The sequence below is a fragment of the Myodes glareolus genome, chromosome 1 (genome assembly GCF_982192425.1).
Source record: "Myodes glareolus chromosome 1, mMyoGla1.1, whole genome shotgun sequence".
NCBI lineage: Eukaryota > Metazoa > Chordata > Mammalia > Rodentia > Cricetidae > Myodes > Myodes glareolus.
In genome coordinates this window covers 57490119-57505058 of record NC_142026.1, presented here as the reverse complement: position 1 = coordinate 57505058, position 14940 = coordinate 57490119, and the positions used below count along the sequence as shown (strand labels likewise).

The 14940-nt window shown below is 49.6% G+C and overlaps 1 protein-coding gene across 1 annotated transcript; it reads left to right on the top strand.

The window, feature by feature from the left end:
* The first annotated feature begins 739 nt into the window (after window positions 1–739).
* Window positions 740–2653, top strand: Lgals7 (galectin 7). Its single transcript, XM_048441143.3, has 4 exons — window positions 740–806; window positions 1113–1201; window positions 1801–2002; window positions 2467–2653. Exons 1-4 carry the CDS (start codon window positions 792–794, stop codon window positions 2578–2580), a joined length of 420 nt encoding a protein of 139 aa, XP_048297100.1. The 5' UTR covers window positions 740–791; the 3' UTR covers window positions 2581–2653.
* Window positions 2654–14940: the final 12287 nt, after the last annotated feature.

Sequence of the window (14940 nt, the reverse complement as noted above, 5' to 3'; positions counted from 1 at the left end):
CTGCTAGAGACTTGAGAGGAAAAGGGTGGATGTGCCATCAGGGATGGTGACCCAGGGCAGACACAGGGAGGGGGCCACAAACGCCCTGTGGCAGTTTGATCTTCAGGAAAATTGCTCCCTCCAGCTCAGTCCTCTGTATGTTAATATTTTGGGGAGGCTGCTCTCTGTGTCCTGATGGTTCAGGGATGCACACATCTGGACACCCAGAGGCCTGGGCAGGGTCACTGCTAAGTGTGCCTTCTTCATTTCACCCTCCACCACCGGGCACTTCCAATGTGCCAGACATAACACTCTGGTAACCTCGGCCTGGCATATGACAAGAAGGAATGATGGGTTTCCTGGGGCCCCCAATAAATACCATTGAGCTATTATGTCTGCCAGAGGTAGAGTTGGGCTGGGCCAAGCAGAACAGCTTGGGCTCTTGGGAGGAGGCTCCCTCTGGGAAAGAGTTGGTGGCGGTTGTGGCTGATGAGTCTTTCTGGATCCAGAGAAGTCCTGTGCCGGGCGGGGCCATGGAGGGATGGGGTGGAGAGAGAACCTCTCCAGTCTTGGTGCTGAAGGATATCCCTATCCTAAAAGCCTAGGAAAGGGGGAAGACAGCCGCACCCCCAGCTGCTGTGGGGGCAGGGCAGGAGGAGCCTGGCCCAGTCTTAACAGATTTGCCCTTAGGGCCGGGGTCTGTGCCAGGTGTGGGTGTTGGGTGGGAAGGGTGGAGCTGCACCGCGGTCCCTTTACTTAAGGGCTCCTCCTGCGGCTCCCGGTCTCATTGCTTCCATATTACTGCGCCAGCCATGTCAGCGAGCCCCGTAAGTGTTCTGAGACTGGGGGAGCTGGGACCAGGGTGGGACAGATCAGGAGACCTGGCCTTGCCGAAACCTCCCCTTCAAAGTCCCAAAATACAGGCACCAGGAGAGCTGAGTGCGGCCTGTCTCTTGGGTCTCACCGGCTGGTCCTGACGGGCCGTACCTTGCTGGCTTCCCTTCTTGTAACTGTTTTGTGTCCCTTGTCCGTCTTCAGGCTGTCTCTGCCTCTCTAATCTGCATTCCTTCTTGTCCCTGGAGTTCCCAGCTGGTCTCCCTGGTTCTCATCCCTGCCCCACCCAAATCTTTCAGGCTACCGAGCACAAGACCCCTCTGCCTCAGGGTGTCCGCACTGGCACTGTCATGAGAATCCGAGGTGTCGTCCCTGAACAGGCTGGCAGGTAACATCCTGGGCTCCAGGGGAAAGTGTGGGGGCTCTCCTGGCTCAGTGGATTCCTGTTTCTTACAGCTCATACATGGGGTCCCTGGGGCCTTTTCTGTCAAGTGGAGCTTTGGTTCCCTGTTGCTATCTTAATTTGGATGTATTCACTGATGTTCCTCAAGACTTTAGGGTTGGTGCGCAGGTCTCCCTAAAAATTAGGGTTCTAGGGCAACCTCAAAAGTCCCTGGTTAGTCCTAGGAGCTCCATGTCCTGTTTCTCAGGAGCCTGAAAAATCTGCCTTGGGTCTTGATGCCACCCTGGATGCCCAGGGTACCTGGTCATCAAACCCGTGGTCTACTAAAATTGGGACCTTGGCCTTTGTGGGAGAATTGGTAATCAGGAATAATGGGGTCCATGCTACTGGCCCTGCTCATCTGGGGTGGGATTCCTGTAATCAGGAACAGCAGGCCATCCATCACACCAGAACGCCAGGACAGCGCCAGCGTCTGGAACTGGATCCTGGCTATAAACACAGGGACTCTGTGTGGGCGTGCCCGGGGAACCACATAAACCTGCGCATGGTGGATGCTGATCTCTGAGGCCTACTGTCCCCGACAGGTTCCATATAAACCTGCTGTGCAGCGAGGAGCAGGGGGCAGACGCCGCCCTGCACTTTAACCCGAGGCTCGACACATCCGAGGTCGTCTTCAACACTAAAGAGCAAGGCAAATGGGGCCGCGAGGAGCGGGGCTCTGGCATCCCCTTCCAACGGGGGCAACCCTTTGAAGTGCTCCTCATAGCCACAGAAGACGGCTTCAAGGTGCGTCTTTGAAGAGGAATGGGTCTAGAGTTGAGTGCTGAGCTGCAGTGAGGTTGGGGGAGAAAGGTCTTGGGGTGCTGGAATAGGGCCCCAGCTCCTGACATAGCACAGACCTGCTCTTAACAGCGACAAGACTGAGTGATCAAGAACCAAGTGCCCTTGGGGTGGGTGTCCTAGCAGGGTGTTGTGAACACAAACCGGTCTCCCTGTTGGTCTGAGACCAACATCCACTATCACCCACACCACCTTCGACCCCCGCTGTCATAGCAGTGCGCGCTCGAGTGGTCGTGACATCAGCCGCCCACACTTGGGAAATACCTTTGTACTGTGTGGATGGTAACTCATTGTGTCCCATTACAATGGACAACAGACCCTCTGAGGAGAGAGGCTCGCTGTGGTTAGCGTCTTCCAGCGTCGCAGACCGCGATCCGCATCCAGGCCTAACTTCAGCTTTCACCTTGCAGGCAGTGGTCGGGGACTGTGAGTACCTCCACTTCAAGCACCGGATGTCACCCGCGAATGTGCGCGTTGTGGAGGTGGGCGGAGACGTGCAGCTGCACTCAGTGAATGTCTTCTGAGCAGAGGGCGTCGGGTTCCGGGAGGATGGGAGAGGAGGGTTGTGGATGGCGAATAAAGTGTAGCTGTAGTTTCTGGTTGTGTCCGTGTCCTTTATGTATGGCTGAAGAAACTGAGGCTCAGAGAAAAACATAGTGACCCAGTCGGGCGGTGGTGGCGCATGCCTTTAATCCCAGTCCTTGGGAGGCAGAGGCGAGTGGATCTCTGAGTTCGAGGCCAGCCTGGTCTACAAGAGCTAGCTCCAGGACAGGCTCCAAAGCTACAGAGAAACCCTGTCTCTAACCAAAAACATAGTGACGCAAGGTTAAAGGGAGCCCTATCTGAGACGACCCTCAGACCCTCAAGGCAAGGAGGTAGCTGAGCCGAAGCCCAGCGGGATTTCATTTGGGGAACCCCCAGGTGGTGAGGGTGGGGTGGGGGAAGAGTGAAATATAGAGTGGCCTCAAACTTGCGGCCATTCGTCAATTACTTTGTAACTATTTTGTAATTTTGTGAGTGTGTGTGTGTGTGTGTGTACATGTGCATGAGTAAAAAGGGTGTCAGATTCCTTGGAGGTGTTACAAGCAGTTGTGAGGGGCCTGACATGGGTGCTGAGAACCGAACTCAGGTCTAAGGCAAGAGTATCAAGTGCCTTCTACCCAGCAAACCGTTGTGTTCCGGCAGCCTTCTGGCATTTGGCGATACCTTTATGTGACACTGTGTCATCTTTACACCAAAATGCTTCCTTTTGAAAAAGGAGGAAAGCTGGTCTTGGTGGTTCATGCCTGTTACCTCAGTACTCTCTGAGGCTGAGGCAAGAGAATCGCCCTGAGTTGGAGGCAAGCCTGGGATGCAGAACGAGATTCTGCCAAAACCACAAATGAAATGAAAAACTCAAAAAAGAGGAGTTTCTCTCCCTTATTTGGGCATGCCAAGCTTTCGGATCCCTGGAGACGCCTGGGCAGGCGGGGGTGGGCATCTCGCTGGGTGGCACCCAGTTGGAAGCCTCACCCAGCGTCGGGACAGGTCGCTACTCGCGCGTCCCCCGGGGCAGACGCGACGTCTCCAGCAGATGATACCCTGGGCTGGGCGGGGCGTCACGGGCAGGCCTGGGTCCCCATCGCAGCCGTGTGCCCCTTGGACACAGATCCTGTGATCCTGACCCAAAGGTCCGACCCCCTGCCCTGCCATAAATAAGTGATTTATGGGGACCCGGCGACTAGCGCAGCCTGGTTTTCAGGCTCCGTCGGGATGGCACTAGACGCGGTGTTCCGGAGTCAATCCGCTTCTCACTAGAGAGCAAGAAGCCCTCCCCGTGACCTCCACTGTAGGCAGTAGGTTGAATCTCCAAGCTGCCTTTCTTTCCAGAACTTTCTTCGGAGACACGCCCCAGAGGGACACGCCATACATCTGTGCCCTGACCTAGCACACAAACGACAGTCCCCATCTAGCGGCCGTTGTGCGCCTTGCCACCTGGATCAACGCGAGCGCAGGAAACTCGCCTGAATCTCTGGCCTCGGTGGGGACCTGGAGGCAGGATTCTCAGGGTCTTGCTCTTCCTCCACCCCAAGTTTTCTGGTCCTGGGGCCTCCGGCTGGAGACCCCTCGCCTTGCCCGCACCCTGAATACCCGAAGGCCGAACTAAAGACGGACGCCCTCTAGCGGCAGAAAAGAACCCCTGGAAACCCCTGAGTCCACCGAAGCAAAGTGTTTCGAGTTCTTTATTTAAAATTAAGTTAAACTAATTTATTTGATTTTGGTTTTTCGAGTTAGGGTTTTTCTGTGTAACAGCTTTAGTTGTCCTAAAACTCGCTCTGTAGATTAGGCTGGCCTCGAACTCACAGAGATTCACCTACCTCTGCCTCCTGAATGCTGGATGCGAGTGTTGCTATATGTGTGTGTGTGTGTGTGTGTGTGTGTGTGTGTGTGTGTGTGTATTCACAGATGTGTGCAGGCCAAACAGGTCTGAGACTGATGTCAAGAATATTCTTCGGGCTGGGAGGTGGAACTCACGCCATTAACCCCAGCACTCAGCTACACAAAGAAACCAAAAATCAAAATCAAAACAAAAAAGACTCTTTTTCTATCATTGTTCAGATTATGAATTCAATAGGTCTCCAAAACACACACACACACACACACACACACACACACACACACAAAACAAAAACAAAAAAAAAAACCAAAAAACTGGCTGGCCGATCTTTCTGCGGGGAGGGAGGCTAGTTGCCTTCCTCTGGGGATCCTGTATCCATCTGCCTTTTATAGGAGGCCTGACAAACATGCCCAGCTTTTATGTGGGTTCTGGAAATCAGATCTCTGATCCAGCTTCATCACACAGGTGCCTTACTCCCCACACCATCTTCCACAGCCCTCAGTGACTGAATTACTATTTATTTATTGTTTTGGAGGCAGGGTCTCATTGTTCCAGGATGTTCTGGAACCTGCTATATAGAACAGTTTGGGCTTGAATTCAGAGATCTACTTGCCTCTGGGTGCCGGGAATAAAGGTGTGTGCCACCACAGCCACCACACATGGATCGACAAGTTAATTCTTATTTACTTGTGTCCAGGACTTGATTTTAAATATTTTGTAAAGATGTCTCTCAAAGGGGCTGCAGGGATGGCTCAGTGGTTAGGAGCTTTTGCTGCTTTTTTGATTTCCGAGACAGGGTTTCTCTGTAGCTTTTGGAGCCTGTCCTGGAACTAGCTCTTGTAGACCAGGCTGGTCTCAAACGATCTGCCTGCCTCTGCCTCCCAAGGCTGGGATTAAAGGCCCAGCAGCTTTTGTTGCTCTTGCGGAGGACCTAAGTTGGTTTCCAGCACCCACATCAGGCAACTCCTAAGAACCTGTAGCTTCAGGGGCTGGAGAGATGACTCAGTGGTCAAGAGCACTGGCTGCTCTTCCAGAGGTCATGAGTTCAATTCCCAGCAACCACATGTTCACAAATATCTGTAATGAGATCTGGCGCCCTCTTCTGGTGTGTGAGCATACATGGAGACAGATACATAGGTTTAAAAATAAAAATAGGTCAAAAAATTTAAAAAGGACACTGACACATGCCCTTATTCCCAGCACTCGGGAGGCAGAGGCAGGTGAATCTCAGTGAGTTTAAGTTCAGTGAGTTCCAGGACTGTTACACAGAGAAACCCTGTCTCAAGAAACCAAAATAAGTAAACAAATAAAAATAGGCTGGGCACGGGGGTCCATGCTTTTAATCCCAGCACTTGGGTGTTTGTGAGTTCTAGGCTACATAATGAGACTTTGCTAAAAAAAAAAAAAAATAGAAAACATGCTGTGATCCAAGTTTTCATATGAAGTATTTTCCCCCAAATTCTCTGTAGTCTTTGAAACACATTCACATAGCTAACTTTCCCTCGCTGGGCACGTGGCAGCGTGGCCCTCTGTTGCCAGCTCCATTGCACACCAGTCACAGTGACATCCCCAGGTCCCTACTAGGTATTACTCCCCATTATGAATGTTCTTAAAAGAAAAAAAAGTTTTCATAATTTAAAATATTTTTTAGCTATTTAATGTGGATGGGTGTTTTGCCTGCACCCATGTCTGTACACCACATGTGTGCCTGGAGGTATCCTCGGAGGCCAGAGAGGTCATCAGACCCCCTGGAACTCGAGTTCCAGACAGTAGTGAGTCACCAGGTGGGTGCTGGAAATCAAACCCGGGTCCTCTGGAAGAACAGTGCTCTTAACCTCTGAGCCATCCTTGTATTTTTTTTTTTTAAAGATGGTTTCATGCAGCCCAGGCTAGCCTCAGACTCACCATGTAGCTGAAGATGGCCCTGAACTTCTGATCCTCCTGCCTCCACCACCTGAGTCCTGGTGTATGCCACCATGCCCAGCATTCTCCATCGATGGAGATGGAACCTAGCATTTTGTGCAGGCCAGGAAGACTCGACCTAGCTGGTCGCATTCCTCAGCCCCATGGTTATTCCTTTCAAGATTTATTTAAAAGATTCATTATTTTTATTATATATGCATGAGCATTCTGCCTGCTTGCATGTGTGTGCACCCTGTGCTTGCCGGGTGTGCACCAGGCTAGCCTCAGACCCACAGAGGGCCTCTTCAGTCTTCCTGTCCCAGCATCTTGAGCTCTGGGATTGTGGCATACATCAGAGTCACAAACAGCTGTAGACAGCGTATGTGAGCGAGCGTCCTCATCCTGTCTCAGGCTGTACTGCTATCTGTGCTGTCTAACAAGCTGCCTTGAAAACTTAGCTCCTCTGATGATCTTACTTGGTATCTGAGGTTAGGAATTTCAGGGTGGCTTCCTGGGTGGTGGTTCAGGACTGCTCATGCCTCTGGAACTTAAGAGTCACATAAAAGAGAGAGTGGTACACTGTGGATGGGGGCCCAGTTGACCCCACTACCTATGGCTCACAAGCTAAGAATGAGTTTTCCAGGCTTACATAGCTAGAGAGAGAGAAAAAAAATCAAAGGCTTTCATTAATTGATACTGAATATTATATGAATTCAAACTTCAGTGTCCACAAATAAAGTTTTATTAGAACTCAGCCACGCTCATTCTGTTGTGTTATCTAGTGGCTGGTATGGTGCTTCACCAGCGTTGCAAAATTGTGGCATCGCCCACAATACCTCAAGCGCTTGCATCACCTACAGGGCCCCATGCACTCAAGCCAAGCTTTGTACAGAGAAGGTGCGCAGCCTTCCGAAGACCTAGCTCATGCCGGGGGGGGGGGGGGGGGGGGGGGGGGGGGGGGGGGGGGAGTCCTTTCTCTAAGATGATGCTCAGGCGCCGGTGTGGCAGGAGGCCCAAGTGTTATGTCACTTGTGTGTTTCCATAGGAGGCAGAAGAAGTGACTGATGTAGGTGTGTCTTTCTATGTGTTACTTTCATTGGTTAATAAAGAGACTGCTTGGCCTCATAGGTCAGAACATAGGTAGGCAGGGAATACAGAACAGAATTGTGGGAGAAAGGAAGCAGAGGCAGTCAGTCGCCATGACTCTCCTCTCCGAGACTGCCGCAGGTTAGAATCTTCCTGGTAAGCAACCACCTCGTGGTGATATACAGGTTATTAGAAATGGGTTCGATCAATATGTAAGAGTTAGCCAATAAGAGGCTACAGATAATGGGCCAAGCAGTGTTTAAAAGAATACAGTTTCCGTGTAATTATTTCAGGGGTAAATCTAGCTGGGAGGCGGGCGGCGGGAAGCGGCCCACCGCTCCTTCAACAAAGTGACCAAATCCCTCTGAGGCTGCCCAGAGCAGAAGCTGTGGGGTCTTGGGTAATGTCCTCTTAGACATGGCGTGGTCCCCTCTGCTTTCTCTTCACCCCTACCAACCTTGGCATGATCTGGGAGAAGAACACTGGCAGTTTGGCAGCTTGGGAGGTCAGCATGGGCCTGGATGCCACAGATAACCCGGGTTCTTTTGTTGTTGTTGTATTGTTCTGCTTTTGTTTTTCCTTTTGAGAAGGATCTTTCTGTGTAGCCCAGGTTGGCCTCAAACTCGATCCTCCTGGTTCAGTGTCCTGACTGTTGCTATTAAAGGCTTGCACCACCATGTCCAATTTAAGAGTTATTTCATCTGTGTGCTATTAAAGGTGTGCACTACCACGTCTGATTTAAGGGTTGTTTTCATCTGTGTGTTGGGAGAGGACTTCAATCCCAGTACTGGGGGAGGCAGAGTTAGGCATTATGCCTGTGCACTGAAGGCCAACCTGACCTACATAACCAGTTCTAGGCCAGCCAGGGCTACATAAAGAGACTCTGTTAAGAAAAGGAAAGTTAGCCAGGTAGTATTGGCGCACACCTTTAATCCCAACCCTTAGGGGGCAGAGGCAGGTAGATCTCTGTGAGTTTGAAGCCAGCCTGGTCTACAGAGTGAGTTCCAGGACAGCCAAGACTACACAGAGAAACTGTGTCTCAAAAAACCAAACCAAGTCAGGTGGTGGTGATGCATGCCTTTTATTCCAGCACTCGAGAAGCAGAGACAGGAGGATCTCTGTGAATTTGAGGCCAACCTGATCTACAAGAGCTAGTTCCAGGATACAAGAGCTAGTTCCAGCTGTTACACAGAGAAAACCTTTCAAAACAAAACAAAACAAAAAACAACAACAACAAAACCAAAAAAAAAAAAAAACAAAACCAACCAACCAAACAAACAAACAGAAAACTTGGGTCTGCTTTCACTGCAGTCGGGTGAAGGAGGCCCCAGCCTGGCTCTAAAGTCTCCCTGCCCTTCTTCTTTTGTTCCACATCCCCACACAGATCACAACTACATATACTATTTCAAATAGAAAAATCACATTTGAATTTGGTCTGTGTACGCATCTGCCACAGCACACACGCAGAAGTCAGAGGACAGCTTGCAGGAGCTGGATCTCTCCAACCACTCAGGGATCAAATCCAAGCCCTCAGGCTTGGCAGCAGGCACCTCTACCCACTGAGCCATCCCACCGGCCCTATTCATACTTCCTGAGTATGACTTGGGAGCCGGGGAGCCCCGTAATCTGTTTCCATGCTGCTTCTCCCAGCGATGGCTACAGGCATGTGTAGCGAGCTTGGCTTGTAGGGTGTTCTTGGGATCTGAGCTCAGGTCCTCCTCTCCAGACTCCCTAGTGTTTTTATTTTAAGGTTTTTTTTTTTGCAGATCTCTAAGTTCGAGGCCAGCCTGGTCTACAGAGCCAGTTCCAGGACAGCCAGGGATACACAGAGAAACCCTGCCATGAAAAACAACAATAGGAGTTGGAGAGATGGCTCAGTGGTTAAGAGTACTGGCTGCTTTCCCAGAGGACCCAGGTTCAATTCCCAGCACCCACATGGCAGCTCACAACTGTCTGAACTCCAATTCCAGGGGATCTGACAGACAGACAAATATGGAGGCAAAACACCAATGCACAATAAATAAATAAATTTTAAAAAAAAAGAAAAACAACCACGGAAAAAGATAATTTTCTTTTTTTGAGACAGGGTCTCTCTATGTAGTCCTGACTATTCTGAAACTTACCATTGTTGTAGGGTATACACCAGAGAAGACTGGTCAGACATGGGCTTAAGCCAATAGAATTGTTTATTAGTCAACCAGCAGCTACACTGGATATTCAGGATTCTCGTGCAGCCCTGAGACTCTTTCAGGGTGAGTTTTTCTCTTTTCTTTTCTTTTCTTTTCTTTTCTTTTCTTTTCTTTTCTTTTCTTTTCTTTTTAGGGGCGGGTTCAAGACAGGGTTTCTCTGTAGCTTTGTAACCTGTCTCCTGGAACCCTCTCTGTAGGCCAGGCTGACCTTGAACTCACAGAGATCCACCTGCCTCTCCTCCTGAGTGCTGGGATTAAAGGTTTGTGTCACCCCTGCCCAGCCAGGGTGAGCTTTTTTTTTTTAAAAAAAATATTTATTTATTTATTTATTATGTATACAATATTCTTTCTGTCTGTGTATATGCCTGCAGGCCAGAAGACGGCACCAGACCTCATTACAGATGGTTGTGAGCCACCATGTGGTTGCTGGGAATTGAACTCAGGACCTTTGGAAGAGCAGGCAATGCTCTTAACCACTGAGCCATCTCTCCAGCCCCCAGGGTGAGCTTTTAAGCACGAAAACCATGTCCTGGGTTGACAGACTTCAGTTAACAAGAACAGTAGCCAGAACCACAACTACAGAAGACAAAGTGCAAGGCTAGTACCCCTGAGACTTTCCCAGAGCGATAGACTTTGCTGGATTAGGTCTTTCTAAGAGCTGAGTTCTACAGCCTGAATGGCAACTCCTACCATGAAGTCAGCTGTGCTAAGGTCCAGGACCTGTTGTTACATTCCCCATTGGTCTTAGTGAATGAGTCAAATCGTGGACTCATCCTGCTCTATGGAGGTGTAGTTGATCCTAAGGACCATTAATTTACTGACTTGAAACATAATTGGTCATATAGTTTAAGATGCAGGCCCTGCTGTTAATCCAATCAGAATGAGAACGAAAGGTCCAGTCATTGCGGCGAGCAGAGCAGTTAGCTGGGGGGACCAGGACAACAGAGAATGGAACCAGTCTTTGTCTCTTGCTCTTTTTGAGTTTTTTTTTCCCCCCAACCATGGAAAGATTCTTTTTAGTTATTCCTGATCAATTAGCATAGAAATGATGTGGATTTCCCTCTGTGTGCTGTGATTACTATTGACAAATAAAGAAACTGCTTTGGGCCTTTAGCAGAGCTATAGGGGAACAAAGCTAGGTGGGGGGTTGGAGGGGGCCTGGGGGGGGGACTAAGGTGAATGCTGGGAGAGAGAAGGCGAAGTAGGGGAGAAGTCATGCAGCCCCGATACACAGATTAAAGGAATGGGTTGAATTAATATATAAAAGTTAGCCAATAAGAAGCTAGAGCTAATGGGCCAAGCAGTGTTTTAAATAATACAGTTTTTGTGTGATTATTTGGGGCTGTGCAGCCGGGAACTAATAAGCAGTCTCCCTCCAACATAGAAATGTTTTTTTTTCCCCAAGGGCCAGACATAGTTTCCTTTATCTCATGAGAAGCAAACCTAAGCTCCTACAATTTTGTAGAATTAGTTCTGCAAAGGAATCTAAACAGTTATTCTGATCCTTCTAGGCCTGGTCACCCTGTCTACTTAGTTTGGAAACCATGAGAAGAGGCATGTTTAGTCAGACCATTAATACACACCCACCAAGTGGTCTCAGGGGCACAGTGATATTCTTGTTTTCCACGTGGTTATCCCACAGGGCAGAACAGCAGGTGTCAGAATAAGGGGTGTGCCTAGGTTAAAGGTTTTGGGTATTAGACAAGATCTAGCCCCTTGTAAGTCCTCTGATGTTAATTGGGGCTGTCCCCAGTCACAGCGAGTTTTGTCAGTCAGTGGGCTGACAGTCTGGTTAGTTCCTGTCCCTGTGTAGTACAGGGGCCGGGTGTCTAAGCATGACCAGCAATCTGGGCTGATATCTGGCTGGGAATGATTAACTCTATCCCCAGGGTCCCTTCCTGTGGCATAGAGTCTGATTCTCCAGGTTTTTCCTGTTTCCCAGAGGCCGGAATCCTTTTAAAGCAATTTTTCAGGAAGTCGCAGTTTTACAAGCCCGGCTTTTACAATGGAAACTCTCCTGTTCCTGGCAACGAGGGGCCCAGCCACAAGAGCATGCATAGAATTGTAAACTCTGTATTCCTAGCTCAAAGGGGAAACTCCCACATCTTCCCTTTCTCCATACAACCAGACGCTTATAGTGGGCATCAGTGAGCAAAAGGTCAAGAAGGAATGTGGGCCTCTGGTCTGTAGTCACGCTGGCTGCTGCCTCCCTGATTCTGTCTCCCTCGGTTTCCAGTCCAGGTCTGAGGGTGGTGGGGCCTGGACCATGACCCTGTATTCACATTTATAATGTAAAGCATGAGCCTGGGGAGGAGGTAGGGAGTGGAAGGAGCCCAGTAAATCTTTTAATTTCAGTGGGTCCATAGTCCAGAAACGGGCCATTTGGCAGCAGAGCCTGTGGCTTCTGCTTTCTCGACCTGGGTGTGGCGGAGCTTTGGTGTAATGCCAGCTACCTCCACTGCCTCGGGAGTGGAGAGAATCACTTTGTAGGGTCCTTTCCAGGTTAGTGCCAGTGCCCCTTGGTTACCTGCAGAACCCGACCATATCACTGGGCTTGAAAAAGTCAAACTTGGTGGTGGTCTCAGAGGTGGGCTGGGTTTCTCAGAAACGTCAATAAATAGCCTGTGTGGAGGACCAGAGGGCCTGTAGTGACTCTAGAAAGGAATAGTTAGAGAGTTCTGTCAACTGCTGCTCTCTGAGTCTGGGAAGCAGGGGGAGGGCATCCAAACATAATCTCAGAGTAGACTAAATCCCTCCTTACGTGGGGTGCAGTGGGCTGAAGCAAAGGAAGGAGGCCTGTCCACCCTATGCTGGACTATAGTGAGAGTTTTGTTATGTTGGGTCCGGGATCACGCAATGATGGTGGGACAGACCACCAAAGTCTATTAAACAAGGAGCAAGCTTTATTCCAGAAAAAGAAAAAAAAAATCACCACAAGGCACACAAAGCTTCTCAGCTCTAGCTGTGAGCACAGTCAGAGGTTGGGCTTCTGCAGCTGTGGCCGTGGGGGCTGGTTCTGAGCCTCCTCTTGCAGTAAAATCAAGCACAGGTGTGGGTCAAAGGGCTTTACAGCCTTGAGACCAGGCTTAAGTCACACTGCATTTTAGGTTTTACAACTTCTGGTCGTAGGACGGTAGGATGTTAACTCAGGGTGTTTGCGGAAGCCTGTGGCTGGCACAAGTCGCTTTTCGCTGTCCCCGAAAGAATGGGAGGCAGAGAGGAGAGTCACGTAGGGGGGCAGTTAGAAGTTAAGGGAATACAAGCAGAGGGTCCCATCGAGGCAACAGTTAGAAGCTGACCTTTGTCCCCGGTACCTGCCTAGCAGGGAAGCTGGGAGACAGAGACAATTGTTCAAAGTTTACCTCTGTACACAGGGCTGCCAAGATGTCTGCTCTTAAGGCAGAAAGTGTTCGTTAAAGGTTAACGGTGGCGGCCAGCTTTATGTATTTATTTTCTCCCAAAAATGTGCTTGGGCTTACAGCTTTATATTTTTATATTCCTGGACCAAACCCTTTATTTCTACATTCCATTCCTGGACTCTTCAGTTAGTTTCTCTTAGGTTCTGTTTATTCTTTTTACCTGCCAGAAACTCTGAGGTCTGTATGCACAATAAAGTTTTTTAAAATCTATGTTTAAAGTTTTAGCTATTGAGAGGTTTTTTTGGGTATGAAAGCCAGGCATTGCCAGATCCCATTGCTGGGGGTAAGGCGGGGGGAGCAAATAACAGACCAGTTTCTAAAGGAACTTTTTAGTTACTATTTGAAGTTTTGGTCTGGAAAGTGAATGTATCTATGTGTGAGTGCCTATACTGTCTCCTGACAGACCGCATCTTGGTGAAGTCCATTTTCCCAGAGTTCTCCAGGGTGCTGATCTTTTACTCAGATCCTTGGGAAGGGCTCTCTATTCTGGATTTTCTCGAACACAAACCTGACATCTGGCTGAGACATCCTGCACTAGGCTGTCCAGTCTAAATAGAACATCCCTTGGTCTGAGCAACTCAGAAAGTTTTGTGGACCCCAGATGAATAGCCTGGTGAAGGTCAGTTCCCAGAGTCCTACAGGTTGTTTCTGGGAGAACCGTCTTCCCCTGTGGTGTCCTCCACTGACCTGTGGGTTTGAGCTGTCCATTTTTCTTTATCCAGAGTCTCAGGCAGAACTGGGCTGTGGTATGTCATCAGGGCACCAATAGACTCCACTGGTTTTAGGCTCTGTAGCGGGGGACAACAATTTGGAGGGGAAGCCAAATAGCATCTAGGAGGGCCAAGGTTTTTTAATGTCTTCTTTCCCTTCGGTGAGAAGGCCTCATTCTTTAAAGATCACACCGTGGACATATCCGGCAGTAAGAACACACCGGCTGATAGTTCGTGTATGTGGTGGTGGACTTTCCTTTTTCCCCATCTGAGAGCCTGGGTCAGATCAATCACTTCTCTCTGGGCTGAGGTCCCTGGTGTAGACCCAAACCAGTGCAGCCAAAGTAACTCCTACAGCTCCTCCTAAGTACCCACCTGGTCTCATCTTTCATCTTGTGACAGTCATGGATGAGCACCTGTATCATCAGCTTAGAGGGTAGCCAAGGTGATGGTGGTGGGGTCCTCCAACCTGACTCCAGGGTAGGCCAGGAGTCGGGCCTGGTATTGGGTGGCACATTAAACAGCCAAGGATCTGGTGCGCTTCCTCCGAGGGCTTCCGCCGTGTCCTGGGTGCTGTGAGTACAAGATCCTGGCCCGGAGTTAACTTGTTCTCTTTCTTTAGTCAAGCTGGCAGTAGCGGCCACAGCTCTTGGACAGGTGGGCCATCTGTAACGACAGGGTCCAGTCATTCGGACACGTATGTCACGGGGCGTTTCCATGGCTCTGGGGGTTAAAGCTTGGATTAAAGCCCCATTTAGTCTTTGGATCATGGACAGATGAAAAGGTTTCGAGACATCTGGAAGTGCTAGGGCTGGAACTGAGGTCGGAGCTGCTTTTAAAGCCTCAAACACCTTTTGTTTGGTCTCAGTCCAAGACACGGGCTCAGGGCCCCTCTTTGTGCTGGTGCATGGAGGCCTTGCTATTTCCGCAAACTCCGGTATCCAGAGACAGCAATGTCCAGATGTACTTAGGAACTTTTGAACCTGTCTTGTTTTCGTTTGATTGTTTGTTTTTTGTTGTTTTGTTTTTGAGGCAGAATTTCTCTGTGTAGCCTTGACTGTCCTGGAACTCACTCTGTAGACCAGGCTGGCCTCGAACTCAGAGATTTGCCGCTCTCTGCCTCCTGAGTGCTGGGATCAAGGGTATGCACCACCACTGCTCAGCTTTGAGCGTGTCTCTTAGTCTTAGTAGTTGGGATCTG

Excerpts from the sequence above, each read along its gene's own strand:
- Lgals7 (XM_048441143.3), top strand. Across the intron at positions 1,202-1,800 it reads GTCCCTGAACAGGCTGGCAG|GTTCCATATAAACCTGCTGT; the intron begins GTAACATCCTGG and ends TGTCCCCGACAG. Across the intron at positions 2,003-2,466 it reads CCACAGAAGACGGCTTCAAG|GCAGTGGTCGGGGACTGTGA; the intron begins GTGCGTCTTTGA and ends TTCACCTTGCAG.